We start from the raw sequence: 19,652 nt of genomic DNA on the forward strand, positions 1-19,652 counted from the left end.
CCCAGCTCAGCTCCCGTTCTCTGAGACCCGGCCTGGCCCCCATGAGGGGCTGCCCACAGCAGGGGCGAGTCTGTGGGAACCAGACAGCTCAGGGCACTGCTCCCCGGGCTTGCTTCCTCCCAGGCCCCTAGGGAGTCCCGGGAAAGGAGGGAGGGAGTCTGCGAGGGGAAGGCGGGGAGGGAGGAGGAAGAGGTCAGTTAGGTTGATCAGCCAGCCCAGACACACACAGCTGGGCCAGTCAGCCAGGGGGGCTTCCTGGAGGTGAGGGCTAACAGATAGGGAAGAGAGAACAGAGGTAGGAGAGGAGATTAGCAAAGCAAAGAGGCAAGCAAAGACAGAGGAGAAAACTGAGAGCTTACTTCCAGGGAGGAAAGAATGAAGATTTAGGAAGGGCTGAGAATAGTGTAGGCCTTCTCCTTCCCTGCCCACCTATGTGCTTCCTTCGCTGCCGGATGTCGAGAGATCTTCCCTCAGCATGCCCCACCCCCCAGCTATGGCCTCAGAGCCCAAATGCTGATGGTTTGGTCCTCCTCCATACCCCGGTGCCCAGGCCTTTCGTCCCTCCCAGCCCCTGCCCAGGGGCTCTTGAGCGGGCAGACATTCAACCTCAAAGCCGCCTGGGTCCTTGGAGGGCCTCACTTCAGATTTCCAGTCACCAGTAGCTGCTCCTCTTCCACCTCAGCCTCCTGCTCTCCCCAGCCTCCCTATATCAGTGTGGATGTATGTCCGTCTATCCTGGTAGGCTGATTCCTGGGTATTGTGTGTCTACGTACCTGTGTGTCACCATAGCCAGCTTTGTTATCTGTTACACACTTGTCTGTATCTATCTCATAGAGTCTACATCCTAATGGAGGCTCTACACATTGCATGTCTCTTGGTCTCTGCACACTTATGCATGGTCACCAATATGAGGCCTTTGTCAACCCCTCACTTTTCTTCCTTCCCTGGATCCTACTTGATCCAGGACTGACTCTAGTATCCTCCCCAATCCCCGAGCATGGGAAGAAGGGAGGGGTGCTGTTGGACACATTTAACTATAAAAGGGAAGCCCAGGATCCATCACCCAGGTATCTGTCATCAGCCTTTACTGAACAGAGTCAGTTGGTCAGAAAGGATTACTGGAAACCTACATACAGAGATCACTCAGACTAGGTACTGGGGTTGGCAGAGACCAGCACCTTAGAAGCAACAGTCTCTGACTTGTCCCAGCCCAGTGAGAGGGTGAACATCCCTCTCCCTTCCTCCAGAAACCCTGAGGATCTGGCTTCCCATGGTCCAGATGGGAACATTAAGGGCTCTGAAAAAGGAAGTCACTTGCTAGGGACATCCCAGTAGGATAGGGTGTGTGTGTGGAAATACAACCCAGGAATCCTGGCCCCCAGCCTTGTGGTCTTTTTTCATTCCAGGGATCAGAAGAAGAGTTTTTAGGAGAATTCATCATCCTTGGAACAAGTGCCTTCCTCTGCCAGCCCCCGCCCTCTAACCATCAATGTCTCATGTTTCTCAGTCTGCAACATGCCCTCTCCTTGATTCACAAGAGCTGATAGAGGGGAGATGTGGCAGTGGGGGAGGCTGGGTTCTAGGGTCCTGGTGATTCCGCTAGTCTAGAGGGAGGCTGAAAGCTACCCCTGCCCTGACCCTCCTAATTTCCCTAATCACAAGGAGGAGACCCAGATGACTTCCAGAAAAGAAGAAGGGGGAAGGGAAGGAAATAGGCACAAAACTCTCAGGGCTGCAGGTTCACTCTCCCCGAGACTGGGGATGTGGGAAAGTGCAGGAGGCCAGGAAAACCGTATTTCAGGAAGGGTTGGACTCTTTGGAACCTGCTCCCCAGTGGCTGGAGGTGCTGGATGGAACAAAGGGAAGGCAGAATATGGTAATATTCTAGTGGGGAATAATAATGACCTGAAAATCAGTAGATCTGGGTTCAAATCTTGGCTCTACCTTGAGCTTACTCTGTGACTAGAGGCAAATCACTTCCTCAACTCCCCGGGGAGTTGTATAAATAGGAAGTTGGAATAGAGAATCTCTATGGGTACTTCCAATTCTGAGACTTGAATATTATAATGCTATTAGTATCTTAACTCCTCGCCTCTAACAGGGATGCCTCTCCCCTGGGTCTCACTAGCTCTGATCTGACCTCCCAAATAGCAAGAACGACTTGGAGTGGGGGTGAGGTGGGAGTGTCTGATTTGTGGGTTATAGAGGTGTCCCAACCACTGAGAGAAGGAGCCCAGAAGATGAAGGAACAAGTTCCTGGGATTGGGGTGGAGGATAGTGGAGGTCCTAAGGAGTCCATTTCCCTCCTTGTCTGTCCCCTGGGACTCTTGGTCAGTGCAGAGGCCCTGAGAATACCCAGCCCCAGGTTTCAGGGGCAGGAAGGGAAAGCATCTAGGGAGGACAAGGAATAGACTCCTTTTCCTTATTGTATTCTCTTTGGACTCTCCCCTTCCCTGGTTTTCCCTCCCCCTTTATTTCCTCCTCCCACTCCAATCTCCCTCTTTCCCCCCTCCCTGAGTGGCAGGAAACTCCCACCAAAAGTCCCCCTGCAGGGCAGTCCCCATGGGACAAAGAAACTCAACCCATTCCCCATTCCTATCCCTGTGGGGAGACCGATACCCAGAGGCAGCCCTGGAAGAACCCAGGAGTCCTGGACCCCATCCACCAGGCCAGGCTTATGGTATGTTTCAAGACTCACTTGTTTTATTAAGTAGAATGTCGAGTAAAATCTGACAGAGATCCAGCCTCACACCTCCTTCCCCACACTCCCCAAGTTTGTCCATGGAGGGGCCAGGGCATGAGGTCACTAAATGAAACTCTGGAATCCTGGTCAGGCAGAACCCTGTGTCATTTAAGGAAGACAAAGATCTCCTGTTTCTGTTGCCTCTTCAGACCCGTTCAGTAGTGGGAAGAGCTTTGGATTAAGAAGAGTCAGAAGACCTGGGCTCGGGCCCCGGGCTCTCCTAATGACTAGCTGTGTGACCTTAGATGAGTCATTTCCCTTTTTTGGGTCTCTCAGTTTCCTCCTTTGTAAAATGAGGGCGTTGGATTAGATGACCTCCAAAATCCCTTCCAGCTCTCTGATTTAATCCTTAGTTTTTTCATCTGGCTTTGGGAACCAAAGCTCTCACTGTCCCCCATCTTCACCTAGGGAGAGCCCTACTGTCTGCCACCTCTGGCACCCTTTCTGTCAGAGACCCAGTGTGCTGGGGACAGATTGAGCAGGGTGTCTTCACCTGAAGAGGATCAAATGGCTTTAGCCCTCAGGTAAGAGTCCATTCTTTAGCATGTCCTTGCATGAAGCGGTGGGGGGGCCTGCCTGGTTGTACAGGGGAAGAAGCAGAAGACCAGGAGGGAAACTTCATTCAAAGAAGAACATGCCTGGGGTCCGATAGAGGCAGTGGGGTAGCCCTAGCTGGTAGCTTCCTCCTCCCTGGAGTGGGAATGGCCCCCCAGTCCAGGGCTCCTTCTGGTTCCCCCGAAGGGGTAGTGGGGATTGGAAGGGAGGTGACTGAGTGGGGGTGGCTGGGGCAGCTGCAGTGGGTGCAAGCAGATGATCCAGGGCTGGGCCACAGCCCCGCTCGTCCATGCAGAAGCTCAGGGCTTGCACACGGCACTGGTAGCTGCCACCCAGAGCTTCAGCCCCACCAAAGTTGCCAAAGATGGGCAGCCCTGTCTTGCCGTAGGCCTCACCCTCGGGGAATCGGGCTGGGGAGGGCTGAGGGCCCTGAGGGGCAGGGAAGACTGGGGGCAGGCTGAATGCTGGGCATGGAGAGGCAGAAGAGGAAGAGGAGGAGGAGGAGGAGGAGGGTGGCAGCTCTCGAGGGTCCACCCTCTGTCCAGGAGACTTGGCTGGCTCAGGAGGCTCCTTCAGGTCCATCAGCATCTGTGAGGCTGGCAGGGCCAGTGGCTCAGAAGTGGAAAGGTAGAGACCAGCTGGGGTTGTAGGGAGAGTATCTGTAAGTCCCCCAAAGAGGCTCTCATTGGGTGACGTCTCTGGATTGGTGTGGCACAGGCCCTGGGCCTCGGGCAGCTCCAGTGGTGGAGCTAAGCACGGTCCAGTGGTGGCCTTGGCCTGGCCAGAGGCCCCCTCCTGCTCTCGGGCATCGCTATGAGGGTCTGGGATCCCAGAGGACCGATAGCCCCCACGAGCTGGCCCACCACGGGCCCTGCTCTTGGCCTTCCTCTGCGTCTCAGTGTCAGGCTCAGACCCCCTCTTGCGGGTGAAGCGGCGCCTCCGTCGCAGGAAGCTGCCATTCTCAAACATGTTGTAGCTGTCAGGGTCCAGGGTCCAGTAGCTGCCCTTGCCAGGTCTGCGGTCATCTCGGGGCACCTTGACAAAGCACTCGTTGAGGGACAGGTTGTGCCGGATGCTGTTCTGCCAGCCAGGACGGTTGTCTCGATAGAAGGCAAAGCGACCCATGATGTAGTGGTAGATGGCACTGAGGGTGGCTCTCTGGCCCGGGGAGCTCTGGATGGCCATGGTGATGAGGGCAATATAGCTGTAGGGGGGCTTGGCTAGCTCCCCAGGGCGGCTGGGACCCGGGTCCTGGCCATGCCGGCTGGGAGCTGAATCCCCGCCCTGGCCATTCCCGGGCCCCCGTGGAGTGGGACAGTCAGGCTGCATCTCTTTCCTTTCCCAGAAGCCTTCACCGCCAAAAGCCGGTCAGGAGCCTCCTCCAGCTGGTTAAAAGCCCTTGGCCAGCCCAGCCCCTGTGGCCTGGAAAGGCTGGAGGGGAGGGATCAGGCCGCTCTACCCCCACCCCTTTCCCACCCAGCTGCCAGTCCCGATCAGAGACAGCACTGCTCCTGGGGGCCTAGGGAGGGGCCAAGCTTTGGCCCAGCCCCGACAGGCTTCAGGGCTGAGGGTCCCAGGGGAAGGAGAACAGGAGGATGAGGCAGAGGCTGGGTTGGCTGGGCAGAACTGAAAAAAGAAATGCAGAGTCGGACTAGAGATTCCCAGCTGCCTCCTTATCCTGCTTCTCTCCCCTCTCCTTCCTCGAGCTTTCTTATGGCCTCTCCTCCACCTCCTTATATGTCTCAGCACTTTTCTTCCCATTAAATCTTAGCTATGCTCAGAGCTCTCCTATTTCCCTTCTGTCCCTCCCCATATTATCTTTGCCTTCTCTATTAACTTCCCTGTTTCTCTTCTCCCCATCTCTCTCTTGCCTTCTTCCTTCTTATCTTCCTTTTCCCTGCTCTCTCTCACAATCTCCCTTCTCTTTATATTTCTTCTCCAGTCACCCCACTCTCCCTTGACTACTTTATCCTTTCCCCTTTTCAAACAAGGGCCCAACTGTTCTTGTCCCTCGTGGGGAGAAGACGAGAGTGTGAGAATGAAGGGAGAATAAACTGGGGGGGGGATTATAAAGATGGAGGGACCTCTGGGGGAGCTGTTGGGAAGGAAGAGAATAAGGGTTGTGAGGAAGGAGAGGAGAACGAGGAGGTGCGGAAGGAGGGGGAGGAATGAGGGCCAAGAGCCAGAGAGGGGAGGTAGGAGAGGTGGAAAAGGAGAGAGAAGAGGGCTGTGAGGCTGGGGAGGAAAATGGGGGCCGTTGGGAGGGAGGAGGAGAAAGGATGGGCGTGGGGAAGCCCCTGGCCCTTGCAGAGGAAGGATGTGGGGGAGACTTCAGTAAGTACAGCTCCTAGGCCCTAGCTCCCTCTGCTGAGCTTTGAAGAAAAGTCTGTCTTGCTGGGCTGAGTAGCGTTTTCTCCTTTCAACCTGCCCTAGGCCTTTATGGATCTCCGGTCAAGAGTGCAGGGTGACCTATTCAACTTTAAGGTTGATCAGTGGTTTTTCAGTCAGACTTCCTGCCCTGGGTCCCAGAAAACAGGGATCAGTGGAAAGATAATGAAATCAAAAGACCTGGATTTGAGTCTCAGTTTTGTTACTGACTTGTGTTAACTTGGGGAAGTCCCTTTCCTCCCTCCAGGAAGACCCTCCTGCCCCTCTGGGTTACTATAAAATGAGAAGCATGATCCTATGTAATCACTAAGGTCTTTTCCAGGGCACAGCTAACAAGGGAATAGAAGGAGAGGGCAGGTTGCTTCAGCCTCCACCTCTATGAGGCTCTTTGACACTCCTGGCTCAGTTTCTCTCATCAAAGACCCTGTCCCAAGTAAGTGGCAGGAGAAGAGAGGTTTTTGACCTAGTCAATGAAGGTCTTTGAATTGTTGTCTTCAGTGCCTGAAGCAGGATGCTAATGAGGGTAGCAGTCAGTACAAGAGAAAGAGTCCTGGGCTGGGCATTAGAAGCTGACCTGGTTTCAAATCCTAGCCCCACAACTGTGTGACCATGGGTAAGCCTCTTCCCCTCTCCAGGCCTCAATTTCTTCACCTAGAACTCATTTTCCCTGTCCTTCCTTGTGAAATTCAAATGAGGAAATAATGACAGCTAATATTAATATAAGGCTCCTTCACATACATAATATCATCTTCACTACAGCCCTGTGATGTAGGTACTATAAGCATGAATATCATCATTTTACAGAAATTGATTCTCAGAGGTTAAGTGACTTGCCCACCATCACAGAACCAATAAATGTGGCTGTGAGCATCAAACCTAGATTTGTCCTGACTCCAAATCCAATGCTCTTTCCACTAAACAGATAAAAAATGCTTTGCAAATTCTGTTAACAGTCACACCAGCATAAACAGGTTCTGGTGCCTTCTAACACATTCCAAGGGCAGAAAAGAGTGGGGATGGCTCCTCATCAACTCTCCATACTATGGGGCATGCCTTTAAAAAAATAAAAGGCAGACTGATGTAGAGCTACCCTGAGATACTAGAAGTTTTGGGGGCTCAGGATGTCTAATTTTAGAAAGCATTTGCCAGAGGGTTCCTCTTATGAATAACTACTAAAGCACATTGAAGTTTAGTTTATACATATACATTGTGCCCCCTGACCCCCAACACATCCACCCAACAGGCACACACAAAACCTGTTTTGAGATAGGGCAACATGAGCTCGAGAGTTGACAAAGTGAAGACTCTTAGCCCCAGATATGCTGGCCCAGCTTGGTCAGAGATGAACAGAAAAGGGGCAGGGTTCTGGAGACGATGGGGCAGTGCTCTGGAGATGGCGTGGGGCCACAGTCAGGGTTGGCATAGCTGGTTCAGAAGGTGGGTTGTACTCTCTGGAGCACTGGACTGGGAACCTGAAGGATCTTGGGAACTGAGACGCCTGGAGTGCAAGAAGAGCTCTCGGGCAAATACGGGCTCCACCTGGGAAGGAAAGGAAAGGAGAGAGGCATGGGGTAAGAAGGGCTGTCCCTACTCTCCTAGCCCCTCCTGGCCATTACTTCTCTTCAGGTACCCAGTTTCTGGCTCCACCCACTGCATCCTCTTAGAGCACCCCACTTCCTTGCCTTCTCTCTCAATGCCTTAAGGACTGTGAAATTTGAGGAGGGGGGCATCCCCCTAGACAGCAGGGCCTAAGAGGAAGGGGGAGGGGCAGTCCTGGTGGCACAGTGCATAGAGTGCTGGACTTGGAGTCCAGAAGACCTTAGGCTAATCCTGCCACAAATACTTGCTGGCTGTGTTAGCCCCTGAAATTCACTTAACCTCCCTCAGCCTCAGTTTCCTCATCTGTAAAGTGGGGCTTTTTAGCACCCTCATAGTCTATTCCCAAGCTCAGGGGCTCCCACAGGTCCTCCCAAAGACTGGAAGAGAGTCAGAGAGAAAAAGAAAAAGATCCCAGCGAGGCCTTGGAAAGGGCTTGGTAAGTCATAGAAATGAGAGCTAGAGGGGACCACCTGAGAACACAGAACACCAATGTTATAACTGGAAGGAACTTTAGAGATGATCTAGTCCAATTTTCTGGTCTTATAGAGAAAGAAACAGGTTCTAAGTTACTTGTCCAAAGTCAGGGAGTCTGGTTGTGTCATGTGTGGGATCCCCTGGGGCAGGGGGAGGGAAAGCACTGGATATAATAGGTCTGGTTGTCCCCTCCTCCCTAAACTCACATGAGCCATGATGAGTCTCCCCTGGGACTGGCAACCTGGACCTGGGTACTCCTCTCCAAAGCACAGTTGGATCTGGTACTGGGGTGCTGGCTCCCCAAGACACAGGTGTCGATGCAGCTCTGTAAGGCACAAGGTAAGGGCTGGGTCCTGGTGATGCCTAACTCCAACTCTTGGGCTGCGTCTCTGGATCCTAGACCTTGGCAGGAAGGAGTGATGCCTGTCTTCCAGTGCTGATCCAACCTGACTGCATTAAAGGATTGGGTTTTTTTTTTAAACACATTCTCTGCCTGCTTTTTTGGAAACTGAGCTTAGGTAGCCTTGAGCCAGCCTATCCTATGGTTCCTGCCAACAGCAGTGCCCAGCCCCTGTCCATGGCCCTGACTATTGCCCTCAGACACTCCTTCTTCGTTCTTGATGATAGTAATAACAGCTCACATTTCTACAGAGTTTAACAGTTGATAAAGCACTTTGCTCACAATAACCCAGTGAGCCAGGTGATAGAAAGACCAATATTATGTCCACTGAAGCAGCCCAGGACTGTGGAAAAAGAGCTTCAGCTTTAACTTCAGAAGAGCCAGGTTTGAGTTCTGGCTTGATCATTCAATAGTGGTGAGACTTTAGGCACATTCTTTTTTTTTTTCTTCCACTAAATTCCTTTTCCTATTCTGGGCAAGTCACTCTACCTCTATCTGCCTTAGTTTCCTTTATTGTAAAATGGGATAATAACACCTACCTCTCAGGGTTGTGGTGAGGATCAAGTGAGATACTTGTAAAGAACTTAGCTCAGTGCTTGGCACATAGTAAGCACTTAATAAATGCTTATTCCCTCTTCTTTTCATTCTTTGCTGTGGCAGGAAGGGGCTGGGACCTTAGGTTCTTGAAAGTCCTACAAACAGCCACAACTTATGGCAGGTTCTGCCTCATTAAAAAGGCTTCATTCAGATTCCAGGGTCCAGACAGACTCTGTGTTTGTCTTCTACTGACTAGCCTAAGTGTGAAGAGGCTCATTAAGAGGATGTTGGCCACCAGGGTAAGACTTTTTTTCTCTTTTCCTTTCCTTTTTCTTTCTTCCATTTTTTCCTTCTCTTTCCTTCTCTTTTTTTGCTGTAGCAACTCGTAAAATGGTCTACTAAATCATTAGCTAGGGACCAGGACATCAATATGTAGAATTTCTGAATGAGGAAACTCCCTTTACTAATACAGGTAGACCCCTTCTCTGCAACTTAATGTCTTGGAGAGTTGCCTGAAGCACTGAGAGGTTAAGTGACTTTATCTGGGGTCATACAGCCAGTGGATGTCAGAGGCAAGACTTGAACCCAGGTCTTTCTGGCTTCATCACTGACTCTCAGCCCATCATCTTTATATCTTGAAATCTTAGATTCTACCCCACAGTTCTTCCCCTTCCCTGATAGGTAAGCTTCTCCCCACTACTTCCCAGTAGTGTGTACATCATACCTTCTCTCATTGTCCTTAACCTCCTCCCACTGGAACCCTATCCCTGGGTCCCCTACTTCTGATACCTGAGCTTTCACCTTATCTTGCCTGCGGTCTCCTCAACACGCAGCTCACTCTAGCCCTCTCCCTCACCTCCTCTATGTATTGTCTCCCCCCATTTGAATGAAATCTTTTTTAGGGCATGTAGTTAAAACTTAGTGTTCTATCTACCCATCTCCCTACCTATCTATCTCAGGTTTTTAACTTTCATGGACCCCTTTAACAGTCTGGTGAAGCCTATGGGCCCCCTTTCAGAATAATGTTTGTAAATGTATAAAATAATGTACATAGGATTACAAAGGAAACCAATTATGTGAAATACAGTCATAAAAATATTAAAAAATAAACAAGTTCATGGACACCTAAATTAAGAACCCTTGATAATTGTTTTCTTTCTTATTTTCTCTTTCCTTCCTCCCTACCTTTATTTCTCCTTTACTCTCTCCCTCCCTCCCTTCCTTCTTTCCTTCCTTCCTTCCTCCCTTCCTTCCTTCCTCCCTCCCTTCCTCTCTCCTTCCCTCTCTTCCTTTTCCCTTACTCTTCCCCTCCTTTCTTTCCTTTCTTTTTCTGTTATTCTTTCCATCCCTTTCTTCCCCTTCCCATTCTCTTTTCCTGCCTCCTTCCTCTCTCTCTCTCTCTCTCTCTCTCTCTCTCTCTCTCTCTCTCTCTCTCTCTCTCTCTCTCTCTCCCCTACTATGACATGATGCCTCTGAAATTTTGTGGGTGAAGTGACATTAACAACAGCTTACACCTTTATATCACTTTAAGTTTTACAAAATTCTTCCTTCAAAATGGTACTGTAAGGTAGGGAGTGGAAATATGATCTCCTTTTTATAGATGAGAAAACTGAAGCTCAGGGACATGCAGGGGGTATGTAAATGGTAGTAAATGGCAGAACTTGGACTCAAATCCATGCCTCCTGACTGAATTATATCTTACTTTGCAAAAACGGTGTTCTCATCTTCCTGTGCTCCTTTCCACACCAGTAACCCTCCTTTACCTCCCAAACTGGACCTTGCCAGTCCCCCCTTCCCACCAGGAGCTTACGATGCAGGAACTGCTGGGTGTCCAACAGCTTACAGGTCTTCTCCCTTTCCAATTTGTTGGGCTGGTCACAATGGGGTGCTAGGGGGCCTCGCCAGTAAACCCGGCCCTGGCACTGCCTCTTAGCAAAGACCCCCTCAGGAGCTACCCAGAGCAGGACTCCTCTGTCCAGGTGAGGCAAGAGGCGCTCCAGAATCTGGGTGACAGGTGGGCTGGCCCCTGGCAGAGCTTTAGGTGACGGGAACTGGATCTGCTCCAGCCTGGCAGGGCCATAGAGATGTGGGCTGTCCATGGGCACAGGCCGGGTTGTCAAGCGGCAGCCCTCGGCAGTGTGAGCAATGGCCTCCTTCACCAGTACATCTCGGTAGTACAGACGGATGTGAAGCCAGCAGTCTGAAGTGGGTAATACACCAAATCATCTACAATCATTTTCTGAGCATTGACTAAACTCCCAGCCCTGTCCAGGGTACTGAGGAGGAGATGGAGACAAAGCTGATAGGTCCTAACATTCAGGTAATGCACAGTTTAGCTGAGAGATGGGACTCACGCATAGGAAATAGCTAGGTAACAAACCCAGGCAGACTGTGGTCAGGGCCCAGTGAGTGGAACAGACAGTCCGGGTTATAGGGTAGAGAGGAAATGTTCCCTTTTGAGCTGAGAATGGTCAGGGAACACTCCTGAGGGAAATGGGATTGGAGTCTGAGCCACACGATCCGTCCCCTGATTTCATACTCCCGTCCTCTGTTACTAGTCTCCCTGACTAGGTGGGGAGCTCCAGGAGGGCAGTGGATGTTTCATTTCGGTGTCCTCTGTCACAAATTGTTGAACACAGGGTTAGGCATACATTAGCACATACCTACTGCATGAATGAAAAGTGCAGAAGGGGCAGCTAGGTGGCGCAGTGGATAGAGTACTGGCCCTGAAGTCAGGAGGACCTGAGTTCAAATTCGGCCCCAGACCAAACACAACACTTACTAGCTGCATGACCCTGCATTAACCCCAGTTGCCTTAAAAGCACACACACACACACACACACACACACAAAAGTTGAGAGACATGGAGCAGTCAACAAGTATTTCTATTTTTTGGGGGGGAGTAAGGAAATCAGGGTTAAGTGACTTGCCCAGGGTCACACAGCTAGTATCAAATATCTGAGGCTGGATGTGAACTCAGGTCCTTCTGGCTCCAGGGCCAGTGCTCTATCCACTTCACCATCTAGCTGCCCCTAAGCTAGGGGTTCTTAATCTTTTTTTATAGCATGGCTTCCTTTGGCAAATAGGCAAAAGCCTATTTGACTCCTCAGAAAAATGCTTTTAGGCATGTGAAATAAAATAAAATACAGGATTATAAAGGAAACCAGTCACATTGAAATAAAGTTATAAAAATAGATATTTTTTAAAAGGTCATGGACCCCAGGTTGGGAACTCCTGGCTAGATCATTCAGTATCATGAATGCAATTTAGCCCTACCTAGTGATAGCCTCTCCCTGAGTCTTCTTGGGCTCTTAACTGACAGCTGGGAAGAGGGGAAGGGACTGAGTTTGTGAGTGATAAGCAGAGGTCCAAACCTGACCTTCTGTATAAGAAGAGTGAGCTCTCCTCACTTCCCATCCCAGTTCCACACCCTTTTCACAGTAAGAAAAGACATCAAGGTGTAGTAGGGAGGACCCTGAACTTGGAAGACCTGAGTTCTGGTCCTGACTCTTCCTTTTCATCAGCAGCGTGGCTATGGGTAGTCATTTAATCTCTCTGAGCCTGCTTCATCCTCTGTGAATGGGGGGATAACACTTCTCTGCCTTGCAGGTGAGCAAAGCACAGGATCAACCTTGAGACTAGGGCAGGGGAGGGGTAAGGACTGTGCAGAGGAACCTTCCAGGCTGATGATCCTTACCAGAGGTGCTAACATTCTCACTGGAGGTCAGGCTTAGAGGAAGGTGGCTCTGTGAAGGGTCCCAACTGTAAAACGTGCCTGTTACTTGGTACCCTGGAGAGGGGAAGAGGGAGATAGAAAAGGTACTGGTATAACCCAATGTGGTGAGCCGCCTTCCTTGTCAGTTCCCTCCCTTCAGGGCTCAGAGGTCAGCACACCTCTGGGAAACAAGAAAACAGGAGGTGGAAAAAGAATGAAGAGTTAAAAGGTAAGGCGGGCAGAAGAGGATAGGAAGACCCAATTCCATAGAGACCCCTCCCTTACCAGACTCAGTCTTTGGGCTGGTAAAGCAGGGGGCTGGGGAAACCTGATGGCAGCCCTTGGAAATCCTTTCCTTGCCAATATCCTCAGCAGCTGAGTCTGAGCCAGCCTAGGCAGTGGGAGAGAGGGCCTATGAGGACTGAGGGCTAGGGCGGCAGCTGAGACTAGAGCCCAGCCACTGGTTTCATCAGAGTGAGCTGGCCTTCCATAATGAAACAAGGTCTCAGTGGGGAAAGAAGATGGGAGAGGTCATTGCTAAACAGGAGGGCCCACCCACCAATCATGTAATCACACACCAGCATCAGTTCTTGGTTGATACAACTCAAGTGCTTTGGGGTCAGGACAGTGGGCAGCACAACCCAAAGGGGGAGGGAATGAAATCAGATGTGGATAGGCTATAAGAAGGGCAGCTTCCCAACTCTCAGTGCCCCAAGTTAGGAGGAGGATGAGGATGTGGGGCTGGAAGGGATAGGGCTGGTAAGTATGGAGGGATGAAGAAGGTAAAGGAGACTTGAGTGTCAGGATGATGGGGCAGGGATAGAGGTAGAGAGGGTGCCAGTACACTGACCTGGTCTGGCCTCTGGAGAGGCTCAGTTGATAGATCTTTGGGGGCTCTCAGATGGCCCTTCTGCCCTTCATCCTCTGCAGGGGAAGTGAATACATTAGGTTCTAGTTCAAAGCCCTGGGAAAGCCCTGTTCTTCTTAGCCTCTAGTCATCCACAAAGCCCTCTAAAACTCCCCACAGCAAGGCTAAGGATCTTTGATGACCCAAGGACCAGAACTTGAATCTCTTGCTCCCCAAACCCATGCTCTTGAATATGTGAATACCCAGGTTTCGGACTCCCTCAGAGACGATCTGGTAGACCTTGTAGGGTTCAGAGATGTCCAGTTGGCTCCGATCAATCACTTCCTGGAAGTCTGTGCTCTTGTTTAGGGCACATCGCAGGCGGGTCTTCCAGACAGATGGATCAGCTTTGTCTGTGCCTTCCTGGTACTTACCTTTATAAATGGCCCAGGCCTGGAGGAAAAGAACAAGGCTCAGGTCTCAAACCTCTGAGCCCTGTGGAATTCTTTCTACCCTTCTGGGACTTAGCTCTGGGGATCCTGCCTATGTGGGGAGGCAAACTGAGGGCACCCTTGCCAGCAAGTTCTAATGAAGGATATTGGGGGAGGAGATTGTAAGGTAAAGAATTCGATGTTGGGAAAGATCTTCACTTGAGTAACCAACTCCTCTTTCAAGCTGCCTCATTTCTAGTGGCCACTCAATCACCTAAGCAGAAACCTAGTCAGTTGTGACTCTTTTCTCTTTCTCATTTCCTACCACCAATTAGTTGCCAAGTCCTGTCAATTTCAGTTCAAGATTGTTTCTCTCATTCATCCCCTCCTTTCCATTCTTTCCACCAGGGTATTTTTCCCTTTTCCCTGGACTTTTAGAAGAGTTTCCTACCTGGTCTCTTCATCTTCTGTCTCTCCCTTTCCAATTCATCTTGTATATACTGCTTTAGTCATCTAATATATACACATAAATATTTAACATGTAGAGTTGGAAAGGATCTTATGAATTATCTTGTAAAACTGCTTCATTTTACACATGAGGAAGTTGAAGCACAGAGGGGTTAAGTGAATTGTCTAAGATCACACAGCTAATAAGTAGCAAGGCATAGATTTAAATCTAGGAGGTAGGAAGGAAAGAAGGAAGGAGGAGGGAGGGAAGGAAAGGGAGGAGGGAGGGAAGGAAGGGAGGAGGAAATGGAAGGAAGGAGAGAGGGAAGAAAGGAATGAGGGAAGGAAGGAGGAAAGGAAGGAGAGAGGAACGAAAAGAAAGGGGAAAGGAAGGAAAAGGAGGAAGGAAAGAAAGAGAGAGAGAACACTAAGCCTTTATTCTTAGTTCAAATAGAAATCATTTAGTATCCCCGTGAAGACTTCCTTTACTGGAGTCTTCTAGCAGAGGCTTGATGACCACTTGTCAGGGATGTTGTAGAGGTCAGGCTAGATGCCCTCTGAGGCTGCTTCTAATTCTGTGATCCTGCTTCTGTTTACCATGTGATACCTATCCCAATCTGCCTGGTCCTTCAAAGTCCAATTCAAACCTTTGCTCCTCTACCAGGAAACCTTTGACTGTCACTTCTTCCCCCCACCCCAAGGCAATTGAGGTTAAGTGACTTGCCCAGGGTCACACAGCTAGTAAGTGTCAAGTATCTGGTCTGAGACTGGATTTGAACTCAGGTCCTCCTGACTCCAGGGCTGGTGCTCTATCCACTGTGCCACCTTGCTGCCCTTGACCGTCACTTCTGATCTCAGGACTTTTTCCCTCCTTAGTAAAATGAGGAGTTGGGACTAGGTGGTCTCAAAAGTCCCTTCTAGCTTGGTGCAGTAGAAACCTCACTGGCTTTGCCATCAGATATGGATTCAAACCCCAGCTCTTTTGCTCAATAGTTGTGTGACCTTGAGCAAGTGATTTCACTTCTCTGCATTACAGCTTCCTCATCCGTCAAATGGATTAGAACAGATGTTTCCTGAGGTCTCCCCCTCCAACTCTCTATCTTAAGATCCATTACTGAGGCAGGAAAGAAAGGAGGTATATAATATTTAAATGCCTACTATGTGCCAGGCACTGTGCTAAGCATTTACAAATATTAGTTCATTTGATTAACAACCTTGGGAGGACAGTGCTATTAAGAGCCCCATTTTATAGTTGAGGAAACTGAGGCTTGAAAAAGGCTAAGTAGACATATAATACACAGTAGTAAATGATTATAGTAACCTTGTGTTTGCCAAATGTAAATATTTAAGCTTTGGGGATAAAAATCCATTATTTGGTAAAAATTATTGGGAAAGCTGGAAAACAGTCTGGCAGAAATTGGGCATAGACCAATATCTTACACCATTTACCAAGACAAGGTCAAAATGGAGACATGACCTAGATATAAAGGGAGATATCATAAGAAAATTAGAAGAATGTGGAACATGTTACGTATCAGTCTTATGGATAGGGGAACAATTTATGAATAAGTAAGAGATAGAAAGCATTGTAGGGCATAAAATGGATAATTTTGATTATGTTAAATTTTTAAAAAATTTTTGTGCAAATAAAACCAATGTAATCAAGATCAGAAGGAAAGCAGAAAATTGGGAGGAAATTTTTACAGATAGTTTCTCAGATAATGGTATCATATCTCAGATATATAAAGAACTTTGTTAAATGTATAAGAATATGAGTCATTCCCAATTGACACATAGTCAAAGGATATAAACAGGCAGTTTTTCAGTGAAGTAATCTAAATTATATATGGTAACATGGAAAAAATGCTCTAAAACATTATTGATTAGAAAAATGAAAATTAAAACAACTTTGAGCTATCATTTCACACCTATCAGATTGGCTAAAATGATAGAAGAGGAAAGCAACAAATGTTGGAGATGTGGGAAAACTGGGACACTAATTTACTGTTGGTGGAACTGTGAACTGATCTAACCATTTTGGAGAGCAATCTGGAACTATGCCCAAATAATTATAAAACTGTGTATACCCTTTGACCCGGCAATACCATTATTTGGCTTGTTTCCCAATATGATTAGGGAAAAAGGAAAAGAACTTATATGTTTTAAAATATTTATAGCAGCTCTCTTTGTGGTGGCAAAGAATTGGAAATTGAAGGCATGCCTATCAATTGGGGAATGGCTAAACAAATTGTGGTATATGATTGTGATGGAATACTACTGTGCTATAAGAAATGATGAGCTGGTTGATTTTAGAAAAAAAACATGGGAAGATTTGTATGAAATAATGCAGAGTGAAATGAGCAGAACCAAGAGAACACCATACACAGTAACAGCAGCATTGTTCTAAGAACAACTTTGAATGTCTAAGTCATTTTGAGTATTATATTTTTATTTATTTTTTGACAGTTGCGGTTAAGCAACTTGCCCAGGGTCACACGGCCACATTTGAACTCAGGTCCTCCTGACTTCAGGTCCTGTGCTCTATCCACTGTGCTGCCCCTCACTTTGAATATTATAAATACCTAAATCAACTAAAAAGGACTTATGAAGGAAGATGCTATCCACCTCCAGAGAAAGAACTGATAAATAGAAGCACGCATAGTATGGTTTTGCATGTTTGTGTTTAATGGTAACCTTCTCTAGGGTGGGTGGGGAGGGAAGAAGAAAAAGAAAAGTGCATGCCAGAGAACAAAAGAAAACTTAGAAGGAAGCACAGAAAAGCAGGGTAACTTTAAAAAATGATACCTAGAACTTAATACATAGTACTTACTAACATAGTTTTCCCAAAAAAAGTAAACAGTGTAAACTGGAAATTCATGGTTTTATATTGAATCTTCTGTGTTGTGCTGTGTACATGGAAATTTTTTTTGGCTTTAGGTATTTAAGTTGAAAATGAATAACAATTTTTTTTAACAAAAGGAAGAGAATAAATGACTGGCCCATGGCCACACAGCTAGTGTCTGAGGCTGGATTTGAACTCCAATCCACTGCCACTGAGGGTATCTGATCCAAACTATATTAATCGCTCTTCTACCCTGCAGGACCTAATGCTCTCAGGGTCTGTACCATAGCACTTCTTTCCATGATGTCCTGTCTGTACCCCACATCTCCTGAGTAAATGATGCTTCTCCACCTCAATTGAGGCCTCCTGGGAGCAGGAGGCAGGTCTCTGATAGGGTCTGGACTTATCCTCTGGAAGACTGGGAAAATCCCAACTTTGACACTCAATAATTGTGTGATCCCTGGTAACCTCTCTGAGACTCAATTTCCTCATCTGTAAAATGGGTGACCAAATTAGATTAGACGGCCTCTAAGGTCTCTTCCACCTCTAAAATTATGAACCTATGATCCTCCAATAGACAAAGAACCCGAGAGCTAGAGGGGAGCCCAGAAATCATGCCGTCCAATCTCGTCGCTTTACAGAGGACGAAACTGAAACCTAGGACTGAAGTTCACAGTGTCAGAGTAAGACTGGAAGTCAGGTCTCTCTCCGTGCCCCTGTCCCACCTTGTCCGCCGCCCAGCAAGGGGGCTGGATTGACTAGAATGGAACCCGACATGCCTCCCCAGCAGCCCTCGCCCCGCTTCTCCCCACGTGGGTGGCCCCACGGCGGGCCAAGCTGTCCTGGCTCCAGGGCTCCCGAGGCTCCCCTCTGGCGGCTGCTTAGCGTGGCTGCTTTACCCGAAAGAGCGCGGCGTCCTGCTGCTGCCTGTAGTCCTGCTTGGCCGCGTGCTTCCAGGGGATGCGGAACATCGTCTTCTCTCGGTTCTCCCAGCGGAGCCCGGGGTAGCGGCCGCTTTCAATTTGAGCCACCAGCCAGTCCCGCAGACGCAAGGGACCGCCTGGCTCTGCCATGGCCTTGCACTTGTCTTCCTCCCCCGGACCGCACCTTGGGATAATAAAGCAGCTAGGGAGCGAATCTAAGCGTGGCACCCGGGACAGCTCCCGGCAAGACCCTGGCACCCCTGCGTTACGTTCGCAGGGGACGAGCCGTCCAGGGGAAACAAGGACCAGGGCACTGAGCAGGATACCGAAAATGGACGGGACAGGAAGGGATGCCTGGTATCTGGGGGGCTCGGAGGTTCTGCAGAAGAAACGAAAGCGAAAGTCCCAGGGAGCTTTCGCTTTCCTTTTCAGCCACGGGGTTTGCACCCTGCCCCCCCCCTCTTTCCCTCTTTCTGCCCTTCCTATTTTCCTCTTCCACTCTCAAACTTCCTCCCTCTCTTCCTAACTTTACCGCCTTTCCCTGTCTTCTACCCTCATCTCCTCCTCTCCTTCAGCCACTTGTCCCCCTTATCATCTCTCCTCCTTTCCCCTTTTCCCTTCCCCCTCTTCCATCTCTTTCCCTCCGTTTCTTTCTTCTTCTGTCCCTCTTTCCTTCCTCTCTTCCCTGATACCCAGGTCAATAAAAGTCTTCTTCCATATCCCTCAGGTAATATTTCGTTTTCTCCTATATATTAAAGGCAGCGACCATTTAATTTTTGTTTTGGTAACCTCAGGGCCTAGCACAGTGCCTGACACATAGTAAGCACTTAATAAATATTTGTTAGTTGATTCATTGCTCTTCTTTAATGAATTTATCATGTAATATAGTTTATCAGGTTTTATATCTCATTGCCTTCCTGAACAGTGAACTTGGTGAGGGCTGGGATTGTATCTTATCTAAACTTTGTCTTTACCATTGCTGAGGACATGGTAGGAGCTTAAATGTTTGTGGTTCTGTCACCCTTCTTTTCTTCCTTTTTCCCGTCTTCTCTTCCCTCCTCCTACCTTCCCTCCTACTTTCCTCTTCTTTTCCTTCCTCCTGTTTCCTTTTTCTTTCCTCTCCCCTCCCTGGAGTGCCTTGTTCTTGAGGTCCCAGAAGCCGAAAGGGAGGCTGTCGGTACTTGTGACTGGCCCCCAGGGAGTCCTGTTGGGGGTAACTTCAAACCCTGCCCCATGACGCTTTCCCCCACCTGAACCCAACTGCCAAGGGAATTTGGGAGAGAAGAGGCTGGAGGCTCAAATGTGGGTGGCTCCCCTGAGTAAATCACATCTTCAGTTCCTTCCCTCCTCCTGGATAGAAGCTGGAAGAACATCCAGTCCAATCCTTTCATTCTCCACATGGGGAAACCAAAGCCCAGAGAAGGAAATGGGCATACTCAAGGCCACACAAGGAATTAGTGGCAGACTCAGGAACTAGAACCAAGGTCTCCTGACTCCTAGCCTTACTTTCATCTGAACGGATCTCTCCCTCTGCTCACTTAGTACACCACTGATGGGGCCCTTGGCACATCCTACCTGTTGCAGTAGAAAGAAATAATAGATTCAAATACCATCTTAGTTCTTTCTGTGCAAATAAGTTCTCTTTTCGGAGCTTCAGTTTTCCCATCTGCAAAATGAAACTCTTGACTAGGTATATATCTATAAATGCTATCCATTTTCCTTCTCCTGAACTGAACTATAATAAAAATCTT

At 48.7% G+C, this 19,652-nt stretch overlaps 2 protein-coding genes across 3 annotated transcripts; both read right to left on the reverse strand.

Moving 5' to 3' along the window:
* Nucleotides 1-2,681: 2,681 nt before the first annotated feature.
* FOXS1 (forkhead box S1) lies at nucleotides 2,682-4,751 on the reverse strand. The gene has a single exon (XM_020990704.2). The coding sequence runs from the start codon at nucleotides 4,625-4,627 to the stop codon at nucleotides 3,362-3,364; it is 1,266 nt and encodes a 421-aa protein (XP_020846363.1). The 5' UTR covers nucleotides 4,628-4,751; the 3' UTR covers nucleotides 2,682-3,361.
* Nucleotides 4,752-6,864: 2,113 nt separating this feature from the next.
* Nucleotides 6,865-18,295, reverse strand: LOC110211417 (interferon regulatory factor 4-like). 2 transcript variants are annotated; one of them, XM_020990706.2, is made up of 8 exons: nucleotides 17,878-18,295; nucleotides 13,522-13,711; nucleotides 13,262-13,335; nucleotides 12,697-12,802; nucleotides 12,394-12,486; nucleotides 10,507-10,896; nucleotides 7,966-8,084; nucleotides 6,865-7,225 (listed from the first exon to the last, which is right to left on the reverse strand). In XM_020990706.2, the coding sequence occupies exons 1-8, from the start codon at nucleotides 18,049-18,051 to the stop codon at nucleotides 7,097-7,099; spliced, it is 1,275 nt and encodes a 424-aa protein (XP_020846365.1). In that variant the 5' UTR covers nucleotides 18,052-18,295; the 3' UTR covers nucleotides 6,865-7,096. The 2 variants fall into 2 exon arrangements, with proteins under 2 accessions (XP_020846365.1, XP_020846364.1); XM_020990705.2 differs by having other exon boundaries at nucleotides 7,966-8,209.
* Between the last annotated feature and the right edge of the window lie 1,357 nt (nucleotides 18,296-19,652).

The sequence above is a fragment of the Phascolarctos cinereus genome, unplaced genomic scaffold, assembly GCF_003287225.1.
Source record: "Phascolarctos cinereus isolate Bilbo 61053 unplaced genomic scaffold, phaCin_HiC Scaffold_2;HRSCAF=192, whole genome shotgun sequence".
NCBI classification, from domain to species: Eukaryota; Metazoa; Chordata; class Mammalia; order Diprotodontia; family Phascolarctidae; genus Phascolarctos; species Phascolarctos cinereus.